The sequence below is a fragment of the Papaver somniferum genome, chromosome 6 (genome assembly GCF_003573695.1).
Source record: "Papaver somniferum cultivar HN1 chromosome 6, ASM357369v1, whole genome shotgun sequence".
Taxonomy (NCBI): Eukaryota; Viridiplantae; Streptophyta; class Magnoliopsida; order Ranunculales; family Papaveraceae; genus Papaver; species Papaver somniferum.
Window position 1 is genome coordinate 5,256,058 of NC_039363.1, and position 23,815 is coordinate 5,279,872.

General features: G+C 36.9%; 1 protein-coding gene and 1 long non-coding RNA gene across 2 annotated transcripts; both read right to left on the reverse strand.

The window, feature by feature from the left end:
• Window positions 1-5,339: 5,339 nt before the first annotated feature.
• LOC113290376 (ras-related protein Rab11D-like) lies at window positions 5,340-9,660 on the reverse strand. Its single transcript, XM_026539985.1, has 3 exons — window positions 9,631-9,660; window positions 7,523-7,905; window positions 5,340-6,060 (listed from the first exon to the last, which is right to left on the reverse strand). Exons 1-3 carry the CDS (start codon window positions 9,658-9,660, stop codon window positions 5,616-5,618), a joined length of 858 nt encoding a protein of 285 aa, XP_026395770.1. The 3' UTR covers window positions 5,340-5,615.
• Window positions 9,661-20,331: 10,671 nt separating this feature from the next.
• On the reverse strand, window positions 20,332-23,086 carry LOC113285361. The gene is made up of 4 exons (XR_003328611.1): window positions 22,998-23,086; window positions 21,334-22,288; window positions 20,954-21,106; window positions 20,332-20,860 (listed from the first exon to the last, which is right to left on the reverse strand). It is a non-coding gene; the product is annotated as an uncharacterized LOC113285361 (long non-coding RNA).
• Window positions 23,087-23,815: the final 729 nt, after the last annotated feature.

Genomic DNA, 23,815 nt, shown 5'->3' on the forward strand with positions numbered 1-23,815 from the left:
TCTGTAAGAGCTAAAGGTATGGCACAAGGAGAATGATAATCACCCCCAAACTTAGATTTTTGGGTATCTTTAGATAGACTAGATAAAATTTCCTTAATTTCTAGATCATTGGAATCCTGAAAATAGTCAATTGCTTCTTCGAGGTTATACTCAAAAGACGCATCCTCACTCATATTTAATAGCTCTACGAGTTCATTTTCTTCGTCTAAGACTATTGTTTCTAAGTCGCTAGACTCTAAAACAGCATTTTCGGAATAAACCCGTTCCTCTAAAGCATTATCGGCTTCGTAATCAAAAGGAAAAACTACATCGTCTAAAACGGTGGTATCCCTAATCAAATCCTCGTCCTTTTGAATAGGTGAATAATCATAAAAATTATTTGGATTTGAACTAGAATCATTATAAAGCTCAATTGGATTAATAGATTCCTGATCACTATGCCTACACATTTCAGATTCTTCATTACTACTATCCTCATCATAATAGTACGAAGATGATTGAACCTTATCTAAATAAGTAGTGTCTTTTATTCTAACCTCGTCCTCTAGGCAAATATTCACTATTGATATCAAGGGTAGAATTAGAAACATTATTTTGGAAATTTAGATCATTTCGAGCAGCATTAGCTAACTGTTCATTTTCTGCCTCTAGACGTGCCTGAATTTCACTGAGCATAACACTTATACGTTCACTACTCTCGTTTATCATCTCAGAATACCGTGTACACTCTTCTTTTAAACTATTCATTGCAACTAAACGTTTATACGTCCTTTTAATACGTTGTTGGGTCTCTTCTAGAGAAGGAACAGGTTAAGAAATATCATAATCAGGACTAGTTTTTAAGTAATTTTCCAAAAACGCGTAACTAGTACTATAATGTTCCTGATTTTCTTGCTCGTAAGACCAATTCGCGTGTGGATAGTAATTGGGCTCACTATGGTATGAACCATAACCTTGAAAAGGATGGCGTTCCCAACCACTATTCCCAACATGGTCATAGAAAAGATGATGTCCATATTCAAATTCAGGTCGATAATCATTGTATTGGCTTTTATCATACCAGTTCGACATTCTTAATTGCAAGGGAATTCTACACAATCACAAACAAGGCTGACTCGACCAAATCAAACCTATAAAATCTATCAAACAACAATCATGATGGATCCGCTTAGATTGTTTCTAGACCAGCTTCTAATCCTTCGAAAGGGAATTCGTTACAATTTAAGAAAACCCCTCTGGAATCAATCCGAGTCAAAGTAAGTTAAATTGAGGCGAGGGAAGCTCAGTAGAGCTTTGATACCCAAGGCCTCACCGCTATCACAAGGCGGCGCAATCACGCATTCAACTCACAGAAACCATCATGAACTTCGAAGTATGCTAAAAGAGTAACCAATAATTTTCGAAGGACTTTCCTACTAAGCTCGTTACCCTGTAGGTCTCGTTCTAGTCAAAATTTTAAGCTTAGGTTCGCGTTTTGTTTCGTTTTCCTAAAGCGGGCAAGAAGGAAACGGTGATGAAATCCGAGTACTTATCTTAATTTGGCCAGGCCTTGCCCTTTACTAGGAAATTAAAACAACCGTATTCAAATGCTCAGCATATATTCACCTTAAGGCATATAATTAACCCGCTGACAGGGGACTCGCGGGTGTTTCGAAAGCTTACCTCCCGTACCAGACGGGCACAGAACCGCCGAAGTCGACTCGGGACACGACTCCTATGTCATGTGCGAACCCGAGGGGCCGAGACGATATTGTAATCTTCGTCCTTTCTTGCAAACAGTTTATATTTATTTTTTTATATAACCCTTCCGTAGGGTTTAAAGTTAAAATAAATTGTCCAAAGTCCAGTCCAAAGAAAAGGAAAAAAATAAATAATAATAATTACAAAAAAAATGGAAAGTCTATTAAAAAAAATAAAATAATAATTCTCTCTCCTTATTTGTTTTTTTTTTCTTTTATTTGTTTGCTTTGTCTTTTTTCTTTCTCTTTTAGCTTTAAGCTTTGATTCCAAGGTCTTTAGTATCCAACTTCAAACCTGTAATACAAAGACACAACCAAAGAGACGTAAAAAGAACAAATGGAATAATAAAAAATAATAAAAACCTAAAAATTCTACCTAAGCACAAATCCGCGTCGGCGGCGCCAAAATGATTAAGATTTTTGATTGTGATTGTAGTAAAGGATTCGTTTCAGACTTGTGAAGGAAATGGAATTTTAGATTTAATTTTAGATTGTAGTAAAAATGCTCTCAAAATAATTTATTATGGCTCAAAAATGGTTTACAAATGATGAGAATGTGAGAAATACAATAAAACCGGGTTTGTAACAATTATATTTGTTACAAACCAGAGAACTATGACCCTCAGTGACAAAATAAGACTGCTGAAACTGTGTCGCAAACGCTGTAGCAAATAAGTCTGCCTGATGTACGACCCACAGCTGTGAGTCGTTATTACTGTAGCACAACGACTGCTGGTGCAGATCCGTTCTTCGTGTTCTTCGTGTTCATCAGCAGCAGCAGAAACCGAGTTTGGGAAAACTCGAATTTCTTCTTCTCTGGCTCTCCTCAGCCCCCCAGACTCTCGACACCCTTTCTACTCAACCCCAGCAACCTATTTATAGCCAACAAACCCATTGAATCTCGCTCATTCACTCCATATAATTCTCTTTAACTCGGCAGTAAAGAAAATATTTCTGGGAATATTTTCTTTCCTGTTTCATCTTCTCACGCGTTTTCAAACCTCCAAATTACCATATTTAACTCCTTCTCGCTCCAACAGGCTGTGAGGGTCTTCCATGCACGCACAAAACACGTTGAATCTTCTCCAAATCACGTGAAACCCGTGATATACACGAACTGCCCTGTTTTCAACCCGTGAATTGTTTAGCTGATTCTAGCCAATTATGGTCGAACCAAACGCCCACAGTGTGTTTAATAGGCCATATCACAACTATCTACCAAAAATCAGCCATTGAATCTCCCTAGAACACGTTCAATAATTCGATCAAAAATCTGCAGAAGTGTTCTCCATTTTCCCGCCAAAAAAAAAATTCAAATGGAAAAGATGACCTCCCCCTAATCATGTACTGGGGTGCGAATAGAAGATGCCTTTTGGGGTGACCTGGGGTGCCCCTTAGTAATTGAGGTGCCCCTTATCCAACGGTGAGAGTCAGAATAACACGTGTCCTCCGGGGCTTTTACCAACTTTTCGAGCCGAATTTTCCAAAAAATGTTTATTTTCCAAAGGTGCCTACAAACACATAAAACACCAAAATTAGTACAAACTCGAGTGCCAACAATATATAGTATTGAGATCAAATTAAACACAAAAATGTGTCTATCAGACACCATTAATGAATGCCTTTTGAAAGCATCTGTTGGATATGAACATACATCTGAAAAATATATGAAACCCTTTATAAATTGCGAAGGCTTTCTCCCATTTCAAGGCATCAAAAAATTCTCTGATTTTCTTCTCTCTAAGCATCATCAGAATCTATAAAACTGTATGTCCTTTGTTGGGTTAAAGGAGTACAACTCTTGAATCCAACAACGATATTAGGGCTTCATTTATCCTTTTTTGTTTTGATGCTAGGCATAGGCCCGTTCTGCCCCTGGAAGCGTAGCCACCGGTTTACTCCCCACTGAGCAAACTCGGCCCTCTTAAACCCATGTTAAAGTTAGTACAATTTACGTTTGAGCGGAGACTCGAACCGCTGCCCACCTACTTGAGAGTCAGGCTCCTGGCCAATTGGGTAACCCCTGATGTTCGGGCTTCATTTAACCCGAAGCATAATTTCGTTGACCGATTTTACTCGCCAATTATTTGGGAAGTATCGAAATATTTGCTGAAGAGAATCGCGCAAGGACTTGAAATTAGTAATACAACTTTTTTTTTCTGTTATCTGAATTTCATCCTCTAATACCCAACATCCAACAAAAAAGTGATCTTACATCTTTGCATGTAGCCATATTGATAGAGGACATAACCTGAAGCAATCCCTTTTCACTTTGAATTCCTCTCAACCCTCTTCCATATGGTAGATAAAGCTCCTTTGGCCATAAATCTCCCTCGTTACTGTTGTGCTTTTCTCAAGGTTTACATTTAGTTCTGTAATCCCCCGTAAGCGATGTGATTGAAAAGATGGAGACTATTAGTATACTGCTAGAGGTAAGCAAAAACATCCAAGCCCGTGGATTTTATCTAATCCGATCCACATTTTGTCGGGTAGACACCCGATCCGTTTTTTTGGCGGATTGGACGCGAGTGAATTTTTGATACCGATCATTTTTAAGGGTTGGACGCGGGTGGAACATCACACGTCCGTTGGACACCCGATCCGTATTATACGCATTATACAAAATTGATAGACAATATATATAGTTTCCTATTAAGAATCTGAGATGCATTGAAGTTTCTCAAAGATATTCAAAAAGTATCAATTTCTGGATTGATCGGAGGCCCCCATGTCAATAAAAATTATAATTTTGATTGTTGGAAAGACATTATGTTATTCTTGTTATGTTAATTACTAATATTTCAGTAATCTTAGTTTTAACACTAAGTTATATTACTCATCATGTTCGACATTTACTTGTTTTAATTTCGTTTATATCTTTTTTGAATCGGCAAATCCATCTGCATCCAAACCGCTCATCCGCTCACCCATAGATGTAAAATCCGACATGTAATGATTTGGACGTAGGTGAAAATCTCAAATACGCCAATTAGATGGATTGGACGTGGGTGATATCAAATCCGTATCCACCCATCCGTTTCTCATCCCTAATATACACCCACATAAATGTATCATGTTGGGCTTAAACGGATACTTCCAATAGGCTTTTCAGTTCAGATCATCCATTAATGAAACAAGGAAAAATGCAAAACAGTCATACTATTAAGACCCGATTTATAAAGCAGTCATACTGTTACAGACTATCAACGTCTGTCACCCCGGTGACCCGGGTTCCAAAAAGCGGAGGGAGTGTGGTGTTCTATAATTTGTATTGTCGTGGCAAGTATTCACGTCTGTCACCCCGGTGACCCGGGTTCGATCCCCAGGAGCTCAACCAGTTACATATATACTCAACCTGAAACCAAAAATCTGCTGAGATCGAGATCAAATTCCATCTTAGTATTCACATCTTTCAGACATTGAACCTCGTCTTTCAATTCCAAGTACTTTGTTTTTAACCCTTCAATTTTCTTTTCTCGTCTGCTCTTTCAAATTCCATCGTATAAGAGTTTTTTACATCGGTAATTGTTGCTAGTGGCTAAGGGATAGCCTCATTTGCAACTAACATCCATGCTCAAAATTTCAAATGCAGTAATCTGGTCCCCAAATAGGCAGGTGGTCCTAAAAGCAGCCACCTAGAAGTACTAAAAATACATTTTAAAGAAAGTACTGAAACATCAAAATAGACAATGACTCGGCTCTGACCATTTCCCACTGTGTTTTCCATTCTTAATACATAAATCAATCTATCCCTCTGAAACTTTACCATACAATCAAAATATACAAGAATAAGCAAAGAGAGACACAAATAACAACCAGTTCAATCCTAATACCAGATATATTGGACTTCAAACCAAAAATTTGATCAGATTAAGATCAAGATGAACAACACATACTGCTCTTACTGGGAATTACTTGTGCAGGGCCAGGGACAATGATGTTTTTCCCAGTCAAGGGTGCTTGGCTTCCATTGCTTTGATCTTCATCTGCAACGAGCGTTTTCTTGTTAACAATGTTGAAGATCTCAGTCAAAACAGTTGAGAAGGAAGTCTCAACATTAGATCCTTCCAGTGCTGATGTCTCTAAGAAAAAAAGTCCTTCCTTTTGAGCAAATTCCTTGGCATCCTCGGTGGGAACAGCACGCTGGCTTTCAAGATCACACTTATTCCCTATGAGTATGATTACAATGTTCTTGTCTGCATGTCCTCGTAGTTCTTCTAACCACCTAGGAATATGATCAAAGCTTTGGCGTTTAGTTATGTCATAAACCAGCATAGCCCCTACCGCTCCTCTGTAGTATGCGCTTGTGACTGCTCTGTATCTGTTCCTCATACGAAAACATCAGAAAGTAAAACATTAGAGGATGTCAATCTTATGGAAAGATCATAATCTATTTTCTGCAGTTCCCACCCGAACAGAAATTGCATAATGTATCATACGAACAGATTATACCTACTCTGATTAATAAGCAATAATCGATTAATAATTTCAGTCTGAACTGCAACGTTACAGGCAGATAGTGGAAAATGTACGGACTACTGGGAAATTCATGCAAAATCCGAATATTTCATGCTCATTTATACAACTGGTTAAATATTAAGAACTCCCACCAAATTCTTCAAATTCTAATACCTTTTTATTTCTTATGAGGTGATAAAATCTCAATGCAGTACCGCGATTGTCAAATGTAACTATGCAAGTCGCCAGTAACTATGGTCCTCAGATATAACCTACTACTGGTGTAAACTACAGTGCACTAGCTAGTGAGCAATTCAAGGACTACTGAGGCATTCATGTGAAAATTTCAACATTACCCTTGTCCTAAATTGGAAGCAAATCTCTGTGCTAGAATATGCTAACTTCATATCTATATCCAAGATACACACCGTATCAAAGGCCAGTACATTCCAAGTGTAAAATCAATTGATCTCTAACAAATAAAGCCTGTAAAGCACAAGGACATCTTGCCTAATTCTTCAGAACCTAACTATCAATGCAGTATTCCAGTATCCTTTGTCTCTGTCGAGACCACATCAATGTCCGTGGGTTTTAACCTCAACATGAGGCCCTAGTAATGAAGTCTCTAATGGTCCTCGGTGAGTACTATAATCTCATTTGAGACGGAAAGTTTTTTTCATTCTTAAGAATTCTAGGAAACCAAATCAACATCATACATCATAATGAAGTTAACATAACTAAATCCAGTCATTTGCATAAACCAATTAATCAAACAGAACCAACAAGGACAGGAAATACAAAGTCTAGTTACACAATTCTGAGAGAATCCCAAACACAAAAGGAAATTAGGCAATTCTATAGCATGAGAACATAACATGGAAATCAGGCAATTCCATAGCGAACGACAACCCTTACATTGCAAATGAACCCAACAGTAATCACCGACATTGTCACAAAAACTAAAAAAAAAAAAAAACATAAACCTAGCAGATAACTCTACATAATCAATCAATGGGATTCAGATAAGAAACTCTCCATTATACAAACAAACCCAAGCAAGCCTCACTATTTCATCACCATCATAAACTCATTAAACAAAATTGCCTACTCCTAAAATCATAAACCCACAATAATTTCGTTAAAATAAACACAGTTAATTAAACCCTAAATAGGATTCTAAAACAGTAAAAAACCGATTTCATAACCTAAGATCTTTACTTAAAAACTCAAGATCCAGTGGTCCAATTAAACAGAAAACCTAGTTTTTATCCCAAAGTAGAAAGAAACAATGTGATATAGTTATAAAGAGGGTGTTTAAAGATTACCTTTCTTGGCCAGCAGTATCCCAGATCTGAGCTTTAACACTTTTATGTTGAATAACAAGTGTTCTAGTTTGGAATTCAACACCAATAGTTGCTTTAGAATCTAAACTGAATTCATTCCTTGCAAATCTTGAGAGTATCTGTGATTTCCCAACTGCTGAATCTCCTATTAACACTATTTTGAATACATAATCTATCTTCTGATCCATTTTCTCTCTCTCTGTAGAATTATTGAGAGTCTGAAAAGAAAGAGAGAAGAAAGAAAAAAGAGGAATGATGAAGGACTTAACCGGTAGTTGTAGAGAAAGAAAAGAGCAAAGTGAAAAAGTGAAGAAAAGAGGAAGAAAGAAATTATCATTACGGCGGTGGTTATATTTACCGACTACCTAAATCATAAGGGGTTAATGCTAAAAAACTACTCCTTGCATGTTTGTGCGTAAAGGAGGCGGAGTATTTGATTTTTAATTTGAATCAGATCCAACTCCAGACATGCCTCCAGCCTAATCCCCGATTCAGACTTGTTTGAATCATGGATTATTCCTGACTCGTGGACAAAGTCATTGACTTAGTATATTTTTGTCATCTATATCAAATCTGTCTCAAAACACAAATATATTGAGCAAGGTTTAGATGAGTCAGGTGATTTTAATCAGATCTATACAAGCCAGATTCAAACTATTTAGATCCGGAAAAAAACACACGAATCTTTTACCATCCATCCAATTTCAACTGTACATGGTGGAGAGTTTTTTTGAATCTTTTACCATCCATCCAATCTCAACTGTACATGGTGGAGAGTTTTTTGGATTGCCGGAAAGTGAGATTAGGAAACTAATTAGAGCATCTCCAATATAAGGGGTAAAGGTCTTAAATTAGTATGACATCTAGGATTTTAGACCTTTCTTCTCCAATACAAGGTGGGGGTCATATAAAAAGATAACATGGTTAAGTGAGGGTAAAGGTAAAGGTCCATATCATCACTTTATCTCTAAATTTAAATAAAAAGGTGTAGGTAAGACCTTGAAGTTTGGAGATGGAGTTTATGTCAAATTTCGAAACCTATTTTGAGGAATACCAAATATTTTTGAGGTATACTAAATAATAACAAAATAGAAGTCACTAGGTAGTAAAACCAATAACCCCATATCAAGGATATTTAATAATGACAGGAATGCCCTTATCACTTATATATTTTAATTTTTTAAATTTTAAATTTTAAAATTATTTTCTTTTATTTTTTTCAGTTTTAAATTTAATTTAAGAAAAAAAATTAAAATTAAAATTAAAATTAAAATAATTAAATAACAACAATAAGAAAATTTTATCTAAAATTAGATATTTTAAAAAATAAATATTAAATGTTAATGATACTTAATAATAATAATTAAAAAAAAATTGATAATAAAAAAATTAAGTAAAAAGAAAAGAAAGGAAAAATAATTTTTTTTTTCGATTAAAAAAATAAATAATTAAATATTAAAAAATGTAAAAAAAATATTTTATTATAAAAAGTTTTTAATAAAGTTTTAAAAATTAAATTAATTAATTAATCAATCAAGGTTATCTAAGTAATTTAATTAGCTTTAGACACCCCTTATCAACCTACACAAATTAAGGTAAACATTGAGTATGCCTCAAAAAAAAACTTGGTATGCCTCGAAACAGGTCTTGATCTTTATTTATTTTTGTCTTTTAGCAAATCCCACTGTTAAAATCTGCATGCATCCAACTCAAAACCAATCTGCAATGAGTGAGCGTCCCTTCCATATTATATCTTAAATTCATTATGCGAAAACTAGTGATGTGGGACTATTGTTCTTTCGCACCCACAAAAAAAAGGTGATAGCAAGACCTCCACCTAGAATGACCTTGACCCTTTCATTTGGGTCAGGAAGTGTATATTTTTGTTAGTTTAATAATGAAATTTGTGCAAGATCCGCGTTAGACAATTATAAAAACACTCGAGAGACTAGGGCTTAAGCTGATCCTCGGCCCTGTAGTCTCCATTTTGACATGCACTTCCGCTTGAATTAGTGTGTGAAGGAGTTCGAGTGAAAGTGGGCCTCTCCACTGTTCATGATAGCACCTATTTTGATCATTTGTTAACAAACGGCTTCGAAAGTTCTCATCTCCATAGCCATTGCTCTTAGAGTTTAGGCGCTTTAGGACATGTTTGCATGTTAGGCAATATATCAGTTATCGAAACGAATGTATGGTAACTCGTACGTGTCCAACAGTTGAGTTGATCAGATATTTGGTAGTTGTACCAAAATGTTTTGGGATTTTTCTTCCTTTTTACTTGATGCCACTAGAAGACGACCTCAACGGGGACAGGGACACAGAAAACTCGGCTTTTAACCTTAGATTTTAAGCATTTTTGAGAAGGCAATGAAAAAGAATAGTTCTTGGGCTTTTGGGCCTGGCTTAAGCGAAGAAAGGCTGAGTTCTGCCTTGGCAGGGGCAATGCAATTCGACCGACCATCCTATGCCATTGTTTATCTTCCCTGGTAGAGAAAAGTTGATAGGTGCCATTATGATAGGGTGTGTACTTTTTTAGTGTACTTTCGTAGGTACGATAACATGATTAAGCTTAGTGTACTTTTTTTGAACTTGAATGATAATGCATCTTCTTCTGCTTATGTTTGTGACTCCTCACATGTTTGGCATGATAGACTAGGACATGTTAATTTCAAATCTATTGAAAGACTTGCTAAATTAGGCTGCATTCCTAAAATAAACTTTGACAGAGGTCATAAATGTGAAATTTGTGTTGAATCTAAATATGCTAGAAAACCCTTTAACAAAAAGGTTGAACGTAGTACAACTCCCCTAGAACTAATCCACTCAGATTTGGGAGATTTGAAATCAACACCAACTAGAGGAGGTAAAAAATGGTACATCACTTTTATAGATGATCACTCAAGATACTGTCAGGTTTATCTTCTTAGAAGTAAAGATGAAGCCTTAGACGCTTTCAAATTATATAAACTTGAAGTAGAAAACCAAAGAGGTGTTACTATTAAAACTCTTAGGTCGGACCGAGGCGGTGAGTATGTGATACCTATAGGAGAATTCTGCAAACTTAATGGCATCATTCATGAAACTACTGCACCTTCTTCACCTGAGTCGAATGGAGTAGCTGAAACGAAAAAACCGAACACTCATAGATATGGTGAACGCTATGTTAGCTAGTTCAGGGCTACCTTCGAACCTGTGGGGGGAAGCAATTCTCTCTGCTTGCTATATCTTGAACCGAGTTCCATTTAAGAAATCCGACAAAACTCCATATGAGTTATGGAAAGGAAGACAACCGTCCTATGCATACTTTAAAGTGTGGGGGTGTTTGGCCAAGGTGGCCACTCCTCGTTCCAAGAAAACCAAACTAGGACCTAAAACTGTAGATTGTGTTTTCCTAGGATATCCTGAGCACACTAGTGCTTATAGGTTCATGGTAATTGGTGAGAACACCATAATGGAATCCAGAGATGCAGTGTTTTTCGAACACATTTTCCCTTTAGGGTCTGGACCTCATAAAAGGGTCCGCGATGATCTCTCAGATGTTCCTTCGACTAGTCAACCCCCGTCTCTAGATGCTGAAACCGAACCTAGAAGAAGTAAGAGGGTCAGAACCGAGAAAGGTTTCGGTCCAGATTTTGTGACTCTTACGGTAGAGTCTGAACCCCAAACCTATAAGGAAGCTATGACTTCTCCGGAAGCTCCCTTCTGGGAAGAAGCTTCAAATAATGAGTGGGATTCCATTCAACAAAATGAAACTTGGGAGCTTGTAGACTTACCTCCTGGTAGTAAAACCATAGGTTGCAAGTGGGTCTTCAAAAGGAAACTTAGAACAGATGGAACTATAGAAAAACACAAAGCTAGGTTGGTAGCTAAGGGGTACAGACAACAGGAAGGATTAGATTTCTTTGATACCTATTCACCGGTCACTAGAATCACTTCTATCCGGATGATTGCTATTGCTTCTATTTATGATTTGCATATACATCAGATGGATGTTAAAACTGTTTTTTATATGGTGAATTGAATGAAGAAATTTATATGGACCAACCTGAAGGTTTTGTTGTGAAAGGTTTTGAAGATAAAGTATGCAAACTGAAAAAATCTTTGTATGGTTTAAAACAAGCACCTAAACAGTGGCATGAAAAATTTAATCATGTAATGATATCTAATGGCTTCAAGGTTAATGAATCTGATAAATGTGTTTACATTAAATCTGTGGATGATTCTCATGTTATTGTGTGCCTATATGTTGATGATATGCTCATATTAGGTAGTAACCTTGATAGTATTAATACCACTAAAAGCATGCTTAACGAAAACTTTGACATGAAAGACTTAGGCCCTGCTGATGTAATCTTAGGGATGAAAATCAGAAAGATGTCTGATGGATATAGTCTTAGTCAATCTCATTATGTTGAAACTGTGCTTAAGAGATTTAATCATGAAAATGCTAAACCTGCAACTACTCCTTATGATCCCAATTGCAAATTGAAAAAGAACAAGGGTGAGGGTATTTATCAACTTGAGTATTCTCGTGTTATTGGCAGTCTTATGTATTTAATGAACTGTACAAGACCTGATATTGCCTATAATGTGAGTAGATTAAGCAGGTACACTTGCAACCCTGGGCAGGATCACTGGAATGCTCTCTACAGAGTTCTACGGTACCTGAGAGGAACTTCAAACTATTGCTTAAGTTTTGGGAAGTATCCTACTGTGCTAGAAGGGTATTGTGATGCTAACTGGATATCAGACTCAGATGAGTGCAAATCCACTAGTGGGTACATCTTCACACTTGGTGGTGCGTCTGTGTCATGGAAGTCTACCAAACAGACATGTATAGCCCGATCCACCATGGAGTCTGAGTTTATAGCCTTGGAAAAAGCTGGAGAGGAAGCTGAATGGATACGAGGTTTCCTGGGTGGAATTCCACTCTGGCCCAAGCCTGTGTCTTCGATACCAATCCACTGTGACAGTCAAGCTGCTATTGGATGCGCAAAGAATAGTGTATACAACGGAAAGTCGATACATCTTCGAAGAAGACACAAGACAGTGAAACAACTACTCTCTACTGACATCATCTCTATAGACTTTGTAAGGTCTAAACAGAATATTGCAGATCCTTTGACGAAAGGGTTATCTAGAGAGGTAGTTAGATCCACATCGAAGGGGATGGGACTCAAGCTCATAGAATAAATCGCCATGAAGGACACTCAACCTTGTGAATGGAGCTCCAAGATCAAGGTTCAATGAGATAACTAATTTTTGGTGATGTCAAGAGAAAGCACTATCTTTGTCCCTCCCTATGGTGTAACCGTATGATAGTGTTTGCTTGCATGTTTTAGGATGATCTGTCAAGATCTTAATGAGTTCCATGGCTTTGCTTAAAGCGGAGTGTGGAAGGACACTCTTAATGGGCTCACCTATGTGGATGTTGGAAGTGGGGCCGCTTCCTATGAGAATTTGAGCTTTTTCTCTAGAGACATTCATTAAGTCCGGGATTAGCCCACGGCCAAAACGGGCACAACGGCAAGAGCTTGGCAGCTTTCTTTTTTCTTTGAGACATCAAAGTGTGGTTGTTATTTCTGAATTGTACTCACTGTTGACGGTTCAAGACATTGTGTTCACCGTAACAACAAGCAGTTCCGGTAACCTCTCACTAAGTTAAGGTTCAATCTCTGGGACACCTTAGCCTAATATTGATGTATTATGTTTTCTCGTATTTCGTCGATATGTTTTATCTTTCATGTGGGGGATTGTTAGAAAAAACGCTTTGAAAAAAAAATACCAATTTTTTACATGGACTATGTTTTGATCCCTAGACCTATTGCCCATTAATTGTTTTTTCATTTGAATAGATAAAACAATAGTCCCACATTGACTAAAATCTAAAGAGTTTTAGACTTAAATACCATAGAATTGGCTATAATGGCATGGCCCTTGGGTCATTAGACTTTTGTGCTTTGAGGGAAGGCCTAGACTAGGGCAAGGTTGCCTTTCCCGTACGCGCGGTGCTTCGCACAGAAGCACGCACGCCGCCGCCGTCCGTCGGGCTCGGGTTCGGGTTCGGGTTCGGGTGTGGGTGTGGGTTCATTAGATCCTATCTTTTTGCTGAAATTTTTGGTACGTGTTTTTCACACAAGTAGAAGAATCTCTTCTTTGTCTGCACGTGTTTTGTCCTGACTTCTTTGTCTGAACGTGCTTGTCTTGGCTTCTTTGTCTGTACGTGTTTTGTACTGGCTCCCTTGTCTGTACGTATTTGGCTTGGCAGCAACACACTGCTCCATGCACTATCTTTAACCCAACATTACCAGTTTTTCTGTCATACGCATGGGTTTTCTTTGACTGTCATACGCATGGGTTTTCTTTCTTGTTTTTAACTACACAAACACTATATAAGAGAGTAGTTGTAAGCTCAGAAAATACACACCACAGAGAAACATCTCTTCTACTCTTCCTCTGTTTTTCTGTAAACATCTCTTCTACTGTTTTAAGTTCTGCCAAGCTCTAAGGGTACCCTCATTGTATGCTACATTGAGGGGTACTAACTGTAGTTGTATCCTGGAGGTGACTCGCCAACTGCTGTAGCATCTCAGAGGAGTGGCAGGCGATATTGCCTTTAGGACAGCGTAGTTTACGTGCCTCTACATTTTCTGTGCAGCAACATCAGCAACATTATTTTGAGCTAAGTATCTTCTTCTCAGTTACATTATTAGTAATTTCTCCAACAATATCTTCGTACCAAACTCTGAGAGATTTCTGATCGCTAATTCTAGCGCGGTGATACATATAAAAGGGTAGGGGCTTAGGGATAAACTAGAACTAGGAAAGGGCAATACAGTAAACGCCAGGACGTGAAAAAGGAAGGAAGACCAAAAAAGGAAACGATCATTTTATTTACTTTAGTTTATTCTTAATTTTTAGATGATTGCTATTTCCTGATGCTATAGCTAGTTCAGAGGAAGTTGTAGTTTATTGATTGTTTCCTATTTCCTGATTAGTTTTGAGGCTATATAAGGAGGAATTGATACGCAAATTTCTGCTAACTCAAAATGGATATCACTACTAGTCGTCCAAAACCATTCTCATTGTCCTTGTTATTTCTTGTTGTTCCATTACTAGTTGTTGAATGCTCATCTTTGAATGATACTTCCGTCAGCAACATAACAAGAAGTTCATCTATTTTTCCTGCTCTGAATGATACGGTCAGCATCAACATAACAAGAGGTTCATCTCTTTCTTTGAATGATACTAGTCCTTATTGGATTTCTCCCTCGGGTAACATTGCTTTTGGTTTCTACCAATTACCATGCACACGTTCTTGACCCTACTATAGTATGTTGGTTAATCTTCAATATAGAAATCACTAACAAGTTGGTTAGGATAAGAATAGGAAATACATGAAGTTCTAAGAATTAGGAGCTAGCTAAGTTCTAAGAAAAGGAAAGACATGTAATAAGATAATCGGACTAGGAAAAGGAATTCATAGTTCTATATATATATGATCACCAAAGTTGTGGTTGATCATATGAGCAAGATTAGAGATTGTGTTTAGTTTTGAGAGATTTTATAAACATCAGTAAAGAGAGTTGTCTTTATATAAGCTAAGTTTCATCTTGCAGTTGCCATTAATTGGTATCAGAGCTTGTTTCCGAGCCATGGAAAGCGAAACCACCATTGTGGGTGCAAAACAGTTCACGCCACCATAAATACAAGTTCCAATCCTCAACGCCACAAACTACACAGTATGGGCCATGAGAATGAAGGTACTGATGAAAATCTACAAATTTTGGGAAACAATTGATCCTGGTACATTAGACCCAGACAAAAACAATGTTGCCATAGGATTACTCTTTCAAGCAATACAAGAATGTCTTGTTCTACAAGTTGGTGAACAGGAAACTTCAAAGAAAATTTGGGATGCAATAAAGACACGTAATCTCGGAGCTGATCGAGTTAAAGAATCCCGTCTGCAAACCTTAATGTCTGAATTTGAAAGAGTGAAGATGAAAGACATTGATACTATTGATAGCTTTGCAGGAAAGCTATCAGACATAGCCTCAAAAGATGCGTCACTTGGACAATCCATTGATGAAGATAAACTGGTAAAGAAGTTTCTCAATAGTTTACCAAGATCTAAGTATATTCATATCATAGCTTCTCTCGAACAAGTCTTAGATTTAAAGAAGACTAGCTATGAAGATATAATTGGAAGATTGAAAGCATATGAAGAAAGAATCCTTGATGAAGAAAACAATGGAGAAACTCAAGAAAAACTCTTGTACACAAACTCTTACCAACAAAACTCTGCGACAAGAGGAAGAGGTCGTGGAAGAGGTGGTAGAGGAAACAGAGGCCGAGGAAGGGGAGGAAGGTTTAACTCACAAGATAGAACAACAAGTCAGAATGATCAAAACCAAGGGAAAGAAAAGAAGGATATATCAAACATTATTTGTTACATATGTGATAAACCAGGACACTTCTCCTCTGTATGCCCGGAAAGAATACAAAAGATGGAAGAAACAAACAAGAATGAAACAAGGAAAGCAGATACAGCTCTTTTCATTCACGAAGTTGTATTCTTAAACGAAGGGAAACTAATACCAAAGAACTACGAATCAAAGGATGGAGAAGAAGGAATCTGGTATTTAGATAATGGAGCCAGCAATCACATGACTGGTAAGAGACACTACTTTTCTGAACTCAATAAGAAAATCAAAGGACAAGTGAAGTTTGGGGATGGATCTTCTGTAGAAATTGAAGGGAAAGGATCAATTTTATTTCAGAGCAATACTGGAGAACAGAAGCTTGTCACAAACATCTACTTCATCCCAAACTTACAAAGCAACATTCTAAGTTTAGGACAAGCTACATAAGTTGGATGTGATGTTAGAATGCGACAAGATTATCTAACAGTTCATGACCCAAGTGGAAGACTTTTAGTTAGAGTCTCACGCTCACAGAATAGACTCTATAAGATAAGTCTCATGATTGGAAGGCCATTGTGTCTGAATATGAGACTGGAAGATCAGACATGGAACTGGCACGCAAGGTTAGGACACATAAGTTTCAGAACCTTAAAAACTATATCTCAGAACAAGATGGTTCGAGGGCTACCACAGATAAACGATGAATCAAGGATCTGTGAATCATGTTTAGTTGGGAAACAAACTCGTCAAGGTTTCCCAAAAGCAACAACATTCAGAGCCTCAAAGCCATTAGAGCTTCTTCATGCTGATTTATTTGGTCCTATTACACCACAAACCCTTGCAAATAACAAATACATATTTGTTATTATAGATGACTTCTCAAGATATATGTGGTATATTCTTATGAAAGAAAAGAGTGAAGCATTTGACAGATTCAAAGCTTACAGATTATTCAATCCAACAAAGAAAAGAGTAATAGTGAGTCGAGATGTGGTATTCGATGAAAAAGCGAACTGGAAAGAAACTAATGATGGACCAAGTAGGGATCCAGGAATGTTTCACACGATATGGGGTCAAGTAACTGATGAAGGCGAAGGACCCATAATCATCAATACCAATGGAAACAATGATGTTAATCAAGAAGAAGAAGAAAATAATGAAAACACTGAGAATAACGAAGAAGTAGAAGAAGAAGAAGAGGAGATCGATGAAATAACTCAACCCATTCCACTGCGAAAATCAACAAGACAGATATAAAAGCCACAATATCTGGAGGATCATGTTCTTCAAGCTGCAGAAGAATGTGAGATTATGCTACTTTCTGTTAATGATGAACCAAGGAATTTTCAAGAAGCAAAGGTCTCGACTAAATGGACACAAGCATGTAGAGAAGAAATTATTTCAATCAACAGAAACAAGACTTGCAGCTAAGGGATACGTTCAAGAATCAGGCATAGACTTTGATGAAGTTTTCGCACCAGTTGCTAGAATAGAGACAATTCGTCTCTTAATAGCAGAGGCAGCATCAAACTCATGGGAAATTCACCACTTAGACGTTAAGACAACATTCTTACATAGTGAATTGCGAGAAGATGTGTATGTTGAACAACCAGAAGGTTTTGAAGTAAAAGGACAAGAGCATAAAGTTTATAAGTTTCCAAAATCTCTATATGGTATAAGACAAGCTCCTCGAACCTGGAATACAAAGTTAGATCAAATCTTAAGAGAAATCAGATTTGTTAAGTGCTCTAAAGAAACATCAGTATACAAAAGAGAAGAAAAGGGAACGCTTCTTGTGATTGCAGTCTATGTAGATGATCTATTTTTGACTGGCAACTCCCTTAAGGTGATCAATGAGTTCAAGAGAGAAATGCCATCAAAGTTTGAGATGTCAGACCTCGGAAATCTCACTTATTACCTTGGCATAGAAGTCCATCAAGGAGTATATGGGATTCAGATTAAACAAGAAGCTTATGCAAGGAGAATTCTGAAAGAAGCAGGACTTGAAACTTGTAATCCAACTAAGATACCAATGGAGTTTGGACTTAAAGTTTCAAAGGCACAAGAAGAAGCAGATATTGATTCAACGAGTTATAAAAGAAATGTTGGATGCCTAAGATACTTATTACACACAAGACCAGATTTGGCTTTCTCTGTGGGAGTAGCAAGCCGTTATATGCAGAGTCCACGCAAGTCTCATGGTGATGTAATAAAGCAGATATTGAGATATCTAAGAGGAACAATCAGCTGTGGATTGAAGTATGGTCGATAGGATCAAAAGGAATTGTTGCGTATAGTGACAGCAGTCATAATATTGACCAAGATGATGGAAAAGGTACAACTGGTCATATGTTTTATCTAGGTGAAGCACCTATTACATGGTGTTCACAGAAGCAAGACACTGTAGTTCTCTCATCCTGTGAAGCTGAGTTCATGGCCGCAACAGAAGCATCTAAACAATCAATATGGCTTCAAGAACTGTTGGGTGAAATCAAAGGAAGAGAACCTGAAAAAGTTCTCATCAAGATTGATAATAAGTCTGCAATTGCACTCACTAAAAACCCAGTGTTTCATGGGAAGACGAAACACATTCACAAAAGGTATCATTTCATACGAGAATGCATCGAGAAGGAGGTCATTAACGTAGAACACATACCAGGAACTGAGCAGAAAGCAGATATATTGACAAAGGCATTAGCTCGGATCAAGTTTGAAGAAATGAGACAACTGATTGGAGTACAAGATATGTCACGGGTAAGGTTGAAGCTTAACGGGGAGAATGTTGGTTAATCTTCAGTATAGAAATCACTAACAAGTTGGTTAGGATAAGAATAGAAAATACATGAAGTTCTAAGAATTAGGAGATAGCTAAGTTCTAAGAAAAGGAAAGACATGTAATAAGGTAATAGGACTAGGAAAAGAAATTCACAGTTCTATATATATATGATCACCAAAGTTGTGGTTGATCATATGAGCAAGATTAGAGCTTGTGTTTAGTTTTGAGAGATTTTCTAAACATCAATAAAGAGAGTTGTCTTTATATAAGCTAAGTTTCATCTTGCAGTTGCCATTATAGTATGTACTTGGTATATGGTTTGTTAAATCTCCATTTAAAACCTTAGTTTGGACAGCTAATCATAACGATATCCCATTAAATAATCCGTCTTCAATTCTCTTGAACAACGATGGAAAGTTGGTGCTGCGGATGATGCCAGATAATAAAGAGCAACCCTTGATGCCTGACATACAAGAACCGGCATCATATGCAGTGATGCATGATAATGGCAACTTTGTATTATATGGTTCAAAATCTCAAGTTGTTTGGGAGAGTTTCGATCATCCTACCGATACCATTCTCGGGGATCAAAAGCTAAGACCCGGAGTTGATCTTGTCTCTGGCGGAAACAGATTATCAATTCAACAGAATAATGGTTTAGTGGCAATATATTCAAAGACTAATTTTGGTGCAGAAAGCATGTGTGCAATATCAGATGCGCTCAAGGGCTCAGAAATAACAAGTAGACTAATAATCCTAAGTTTAAACGTAACTGGTGATTTATATCTCCTTGGTTCTGATAATGTTGTTCTTAAATATCTTTACCGAAACAAGAATCAAGAAAAACAAGAAGGAAGTGCTGTGAAGGAGGATGTTCATTATCATATATATAGAGCTACACTGGATTCAGGAGGATATTTTAGTTTGTACAAGGAAAGAATTGATGGAAATATTAGTGATCGTGAAAAATCTTCTCTTCTAGTACTACCTCGACCACCGATGAGTGCATGGAAGGTAGTCCTAATTGGAATTTCTGCTGCTATAGGGTTGGTCATATTTTTGATCCTATGCTCTATCGCATGTCGCTTTTTCTTTTGTTTTGATCCTTACGACTGATGTAAAGCTTATTCTGGTTGGGCCTGTCAATGTGGGTCTAACTGCTTTTGTATAATTTGATTTTTTGATAATACATTAGTCCTCATTCCATCATATTTATTGATTTGATTCTCTTTATTTACTACCTAACCTTTTTTTTTTTTTAAATAACAAAATTTATATTGAACAGAGGACATCTACCCGCGTACTGGAAACATGCTTCCCTTCACATTGTTGGCCTGACACTTATAACTATGAAGATTGACTAGAGGTCCAAAAGGAAGTGTATGCTCACAAAATTTTAAGCTGAAGAGCTGGAGCCTGAAAGTAAGGCTGGCAAGGATGCATATGGCCAATAAATAGTAAGACTGCTCTGAATTCAATCCTGCATGACGACTCACCTGTGTTTTAACACTCCTAAGCCACTGGAATGTGAACTCGAGTCAGACAAATCTCAAAAATTAACAGTTACTGAGAAAAATGAAAAATAAACCAAAAAATTTCCGATAATTCACTCAGAAAAGATTGTCTATCACAACATTGGATTCAACACATTCAAGCTTCAAAAAGTTCGAAAAAATCCGCTACCAACTGACGTTCCAACTGATGTAAAAGGCAATAGCTGTTCACAATTCTGAAAGAAGATGTCATACTGGCAAACTACTCCATGATTTGACGAGAGTTAAAAAAAAACAAGATTTAGAAGCTTGAAAACTTAATGACACAACCTGTTGAACCCCATGGAGACATCTCTAACTGCATTAGAATTTTCTTATTCAAAGCTTCAACCTCCGTAGCATCAAGATTTTTCTTATTCTTGCGTGGATCCATATAATCATCTTTCCACGATATATAAAGTTTCCATGATGACGGTTTGAAGAATTCTTGCATGCTCCAGAACAAATTTAACCATCTCCAGCACCCATTGAACTGCTGAATCTCGAATGACTTGAGGCATTCCAAGCAACGAGGCACTTTTCCAAATGTTAAAGCGTTCTCACTCACTTTGCCACTAAATTTAACCTACAACCCAAGTTTTGTAAGCTGTTAACTTCTTTTCTTGTTTTATTCAAAAAGTAAATGCAATGACAAACAGATTTGACAAGTGTAACATACCTTATTGATGATGAGTGCTTCCAAATTCGGCGAGAACTCTAGAAAGTTGAGTAATGTTTTCATTTGCAGATAACGAATGACATATACTTCCAGACGGATCAAATTATGGAAAGTAGGGAAACTAGTAGACAGAGCCTTTGCGAGCTTGAGAACCTAATAACAAGGTATACAAAAAAAATAAATAAAAAGTGAAAACAATTACACATTACATTGATTGTAGGTAAATTTGCATTCAGCCCCTGTAACAAGGACTAACTCTTTTAGCCGTGAGTTTGACTTTCGCAGACCAAACTCGGTCATTCCCGAGGATCCAAGGTGCTGTATAAAAGTCACCTAAGATTGTAATACAGAAACACTAAAAAGTAAGCAAGCAAGCATACCTTAAAGTAAGCACCTGAATATACTCAAGACCTTTACAGTGCAGAGCTTCATTATAAACTTAGACAAAGGAAGGAATCTGCTCTCTATGTCGCTATGCTGGTAGTATAAATCTGCATTCTCTACCAATGGAAAGTTATCCACACAAAAATCCTCAGGTAGACAATCACAGAAAGCGAAGGACATTAGATTTGGTGCATCAATCTTGACCTTGACAGGCTTGACACCTTCCATATTACTTCTCAAACAACCGATTAGAGTCAAGGACTTCAATGCAGGAGCTGAAACACGTATGAAATCAAAATTATGCAAACCACAATCTGTCAACCGCAATTCTTCAAGTACTGGGCCACTAGAAAAGAGTTTTGCTGCCAATTTCTCATCATAATATATGAAATTCGTAAGATGGAGGATCTTCAATCTTGGAAGAGAAATTGATCCTGGAAGATCAACCTATTTTGTTCTTCAATCTGAAAGTCTAACGTGGTTAATGTTTCACAAGTGAAAAGGGAATCAGGAAATCAACTTGCCATTGCTTAAGTATGAGAAACACCCAGAAAAAATGAATTCTTCAACTCCACATTTGATTGCCGTAGTGATCCACGCATTTACCCGCTTATGATCGAAAAAACCACAATCAAGACAAAACTTGTTTACATTTAACATATTGCGCTGTGCAAATATCCTATCAACAAAATCCATGAACTTATTCGTCTCCAAGACAATGGCTTCTTTATCATAATCTTCATACGTAGTATAAAGGATTCTAGGAGGTTCCCAGTTTTGAAAATCAAGAACCGGAACATACACTCACACATCCTTCCATCTTTTCGACAAGATGCTAGTGGTAACAACACATTTGGTAGGAAGAAAAGAGAGTACATGATGAAGTAATGGATCAGTTTACTTATCCTACCCTCTCCCACCGGATTCATATTGTGGTCGCAGTAGTAGTTTCTACAAAGTAAAACCAAGATTCAAAGTTAATATGCAGCTACTCATCTTCAAACAAACTTATACTAACTAGAATTTACTAGCTATCGAAGTTTATATAGACATGAAGCTTTCTGAATCCACATGAATCAAGTATAAATCAAATGGCATCAGGAACTGAAGCTGCATTTGATGATTTACAAAACTTCAATTATCTTGCTTCCAAACAAACACACTAGAATTCCCACATTTTCACGAACTTCATTATAGAAATTTGAGAAATCCATTGAGAAACTCTATCCAGAATATATACAGATTTAAAAATGCTATAAACACATCAATTGGTAAAAATGTAAGGGGAATGAATACTTTTCAAGAGACACCCTCTTTCTTAAGTGATCACAACCTAAAAGGGTATATTCCCACACTGTTGATTCCAAGAGAAATTTTGTTTAACAAGCAAAATGTGGAAAGGGTTCCCACAATTCTCAGAAGAAAGATGAAGAAAATTGTGCACTCTATTCCCAATTTTCCCATTTTTCCCATTTTGCTAACAATTTTTAACTTTATTTTTTCCCAACCAAATCCAGAATTAACTAACGAATTGAATTTAATGAATACAAAATGAAAGTTTTATTTCAAGGTAATAATAATGATCCAGTCAAGAAGTATGAAAATCCACGACATTAAAGATAAATATGAAAGCCAACCTTAAGAAGAAACGAAATCATACCTCTGAAAGTGTTGTTTGTTTGGAGATTGAAAGAGAGATGACTGATCTTCAACTCTAGGGCTTTACAAGAGAATGGGTGTGCGTGTGCGTGTGTGAGTGAGTGAATGAAGTCTCAACTCAAGGATGCTGGAGCTGGAAGAAACGGAGAGTATGTCTCGATCAAATTGAAAATTGCAGGGCTCAGTTGAAAGCCCACTTAATATACAAGCCTGATTAAAAAATTTAGACACTACTCGTTTATGGCAGGGGTTCATGATTTTATTTTGGGTAAGATACTGAAGTAAAATGAGGTCGCCCCTTATTCAAATATTTACGTTAATACTCAAATTATCCTTTTTAATTAAATAAATGTATAAGTTGAGTAATTAGTGAGGTTAAATTAAGTTGGTTTCTTAGAAGAATAATTATAGAGATAAGAGATGGTTTTAGAGAAAAAAGAAATTAAGATGGATGATTTTGAAATGAGGGTGTTTTTGGTATTAGTGTATACTTCAAATTTAGTTAATGATGCTTGAATTGGCAAAACTTTTTAAAAAATAAAATTTTATAAACTGATTTCAGCTAGGTCAATAGAGTTCGATTACGAAATCTGAAGAACAGGTAGCCGAAATCCTCTGCAAGTGTAGTTCCGCTAATGTTTCTGAAGACATAGGTAGCCGAAATCATCTTTAATGGAGTTTTTTCTTTGTTCGACTATCTGTTTCCAGGAGAGGTAGCCGAATTTTCAAGCATCATTTTTTAGCCGAACTTTAATCCTTAAATCAGCGAGACTCGTAAAGTTCGGCATGCTTGCAAGGTTCCCTATGTTACCGAATTCT